This window comes from Anneissia japonica, unplaced genomic scaffold (genome assembly GCF_011630105.1).
Source record: "Anneissia japonica isolate Jap-2015-1 unplaced genomic scaffold, ASM1163010v1 scaffold287720_len810639_cov167, whole genome shotgun sequence".
In the NCBI taxonomy this organism is placed as follows: Eukaryota; Metazoa; Echinodermata; class Crinoidea; order Comatulida; family Comatulidae; genus Anneissia; species Anneissia japonica.
In genome coordinates, this window is record NW_022736945.1 from 805654 (window position 1) to 807713 (window position 2060).

At 40.8% G+C, this 2060-nt stretch overlaps 1 protein-coding gene across 1 annotated transcript in view; it reads right to left on the reverse strand.

The window, feature by feature from the left end:
* Positions 1-2060, reverse strand: part of LOC117117009 (fibrillin-2-like) — a 36165-nt gene that overhangs the window by 29670 nt on the left and 4435 nt on the right. Inside the window, exons 4-6 of the mRNA XM_033261180.1 lie at positions 1561-1680; positions 1146-1351; positions 285-372 (exon numbers count right to left, since the gene is read on the reverse strand). Of these exons, the coding sequence (XP_033117071.1) occupies positions 285-372; positions 1146-1351; positions 1561-1680 (414 nt within the window). The remainder of the gene's footprint in view (positions 1-284; positions 373-1145; positions 1352-1560; positions 1681-2060) is intronic.

The window sequence follows — 2060 nt, forward strand, 5'->3', positions numbered from 1 at the left end:
TTCGTTCAATTATCTCTTTTTGTCTTCATAAAACAAATGTTGAACAAATCCAGTAACAAATGCACTGTATTTTTACTGTTGATACCGTCAAATGAGCCTTCAAATTCCATTCAGTCATAAATACCTTAATACAATTCTTGATCGTCAAGCTGGGTACTCACCCGATGACTGTCGGGTGGAGGGAGTGCCCAGCTTAATCAATGAAACCTGAGCCAGAACCATTCGATGAGATGAAAATCACCAATGTAAGAACCAATGGTGTTTATAACATAATCTATTCTTACCGTTCCTCAGTGTATCGAGTGATATTGCTTCAGTTCCATTAACAAGAACACTGATGTCAGTCCCGTTATCACTTAAGGTGAATTGAACCTACAATAAGATTAATAAATAATAATAATGATGTAGATAATTTCAAATAGATCATTTCAAGCATTTATCATGGGCGCAGATATGTTTTGAAATGTGGGGTGACAGTCGGGAGTCGACATCAATGGAATCAAAGTACCTCTAGATGGCTGGAAATGACACTATTATATAGTAATATTAATCATCATGTACTCTGGCTGTACACCGCTCTTTCTGTACTTTTTGTAAAACCTGGGTCATTTATGCAGTTTTTTTCAACAATTTTCAGGCATCTTCTTGACATTGGGTCCACATGCTAAGTGTTGCTGCTCGTAATCAGCGCAGGAGTAGGTAACCCCACCAGGCTCCCATTTATACTCCTGGGTGAAGAGAAGCAATGCAGATATAAGTGTCCTGCCCAAGGACACAAGCGAAATGCACAGCGAGGGATTGAAACCCCGACCTCGAGGTTGAGAAACCAAACCATTCCACTGCGCCAAACCGCTTCCACATGTTACTTCATTAAACAGACCATTCCATTTACAATGATTATTGTCCGTCTGCAGACGATAGCTGGGGCTTCTGGTGGGGATTCTTAAGCATCATCTGTTACAAACCCAAATATAGAAATCATAGTACGTACAATATGCTGTTTCTATGGTAAATTACTCTAAATACTTCGCACCCCTGTACATGGTCATGACATGCACACAGGGGACCCCAAGGAGGTCCCCAGCTATGTTGGCGTCAATAGAGAATGCCCTTTGGTAATTGGGATTTTCTATACAAACACTTACATAAGTGGCACTTTCTCCAGTGTGTCTCCCAACAAATGCACTGAAGATGGTCGCATCTGCATCTGCTTCAGAAATAGGATCTGACATACGGCATTGCAACTGAAACGTTCCGTCGTTGATATCGGTGCACATGTATTCTCCTTTACCGTTAAATGTATACTGGTATCCGTCGATAGTGGATATGTGAGGATCGCCCCAGAACCAAGCTTCAGAAGCAAATAAAGCAACATTAATGCTGTCATACTAGTCATTCCTCTACTAAATACTGACTACGAAGTCTTTGTGAAAAATAGTGTTGGTGAGTTAACTCATTAAATTACTCAAGGAAATGAGATTCAATAAACATAATGTTCATATGACGAAATGCAATAAAGCATTTAAGCCTAATCGTTATAAAGTTTATTATATTACTTACACCACCGTGGAGGTCTGTAAAACTGGCAAGATGCTGCAGGCCGGCGTTCGTAGTACATTTGGCAAAGTTCTTCACTACTAGAGGCATAGCAGCAATAATACTGAGACATAACATCGGAAGCTAGTAACATTTAAAATAAAAAATTCATTCTGAGTGAGTAGATGAATTTTCTAAAGCAGAATTATAAATTGTTGGTTAAGAAGCATGCTCCAGATATTATGCTGGGCATTCACTGTGCCGCGTGACAGTCGTACGACCGCTTCAATCCAATTCTGCTCCATGATGTGAACGCCGACGCCGTCTGCTGATTGTCGGTTTTAACAGATCGTCATTAAAAACAATCCGAAGTTGAAGTTGGGGAGGGCCTACTCAGTGGCGTATCTAGAAGTTTTGAAATGGGGGTGCTGATGGGGGTGCTGATGGGGCGCTAATTCGCAAAATAAGGTGATTATATGTGATTTTTAAAAACTTGACCGTGATTTCTGGGGGGGGGGGGGGGG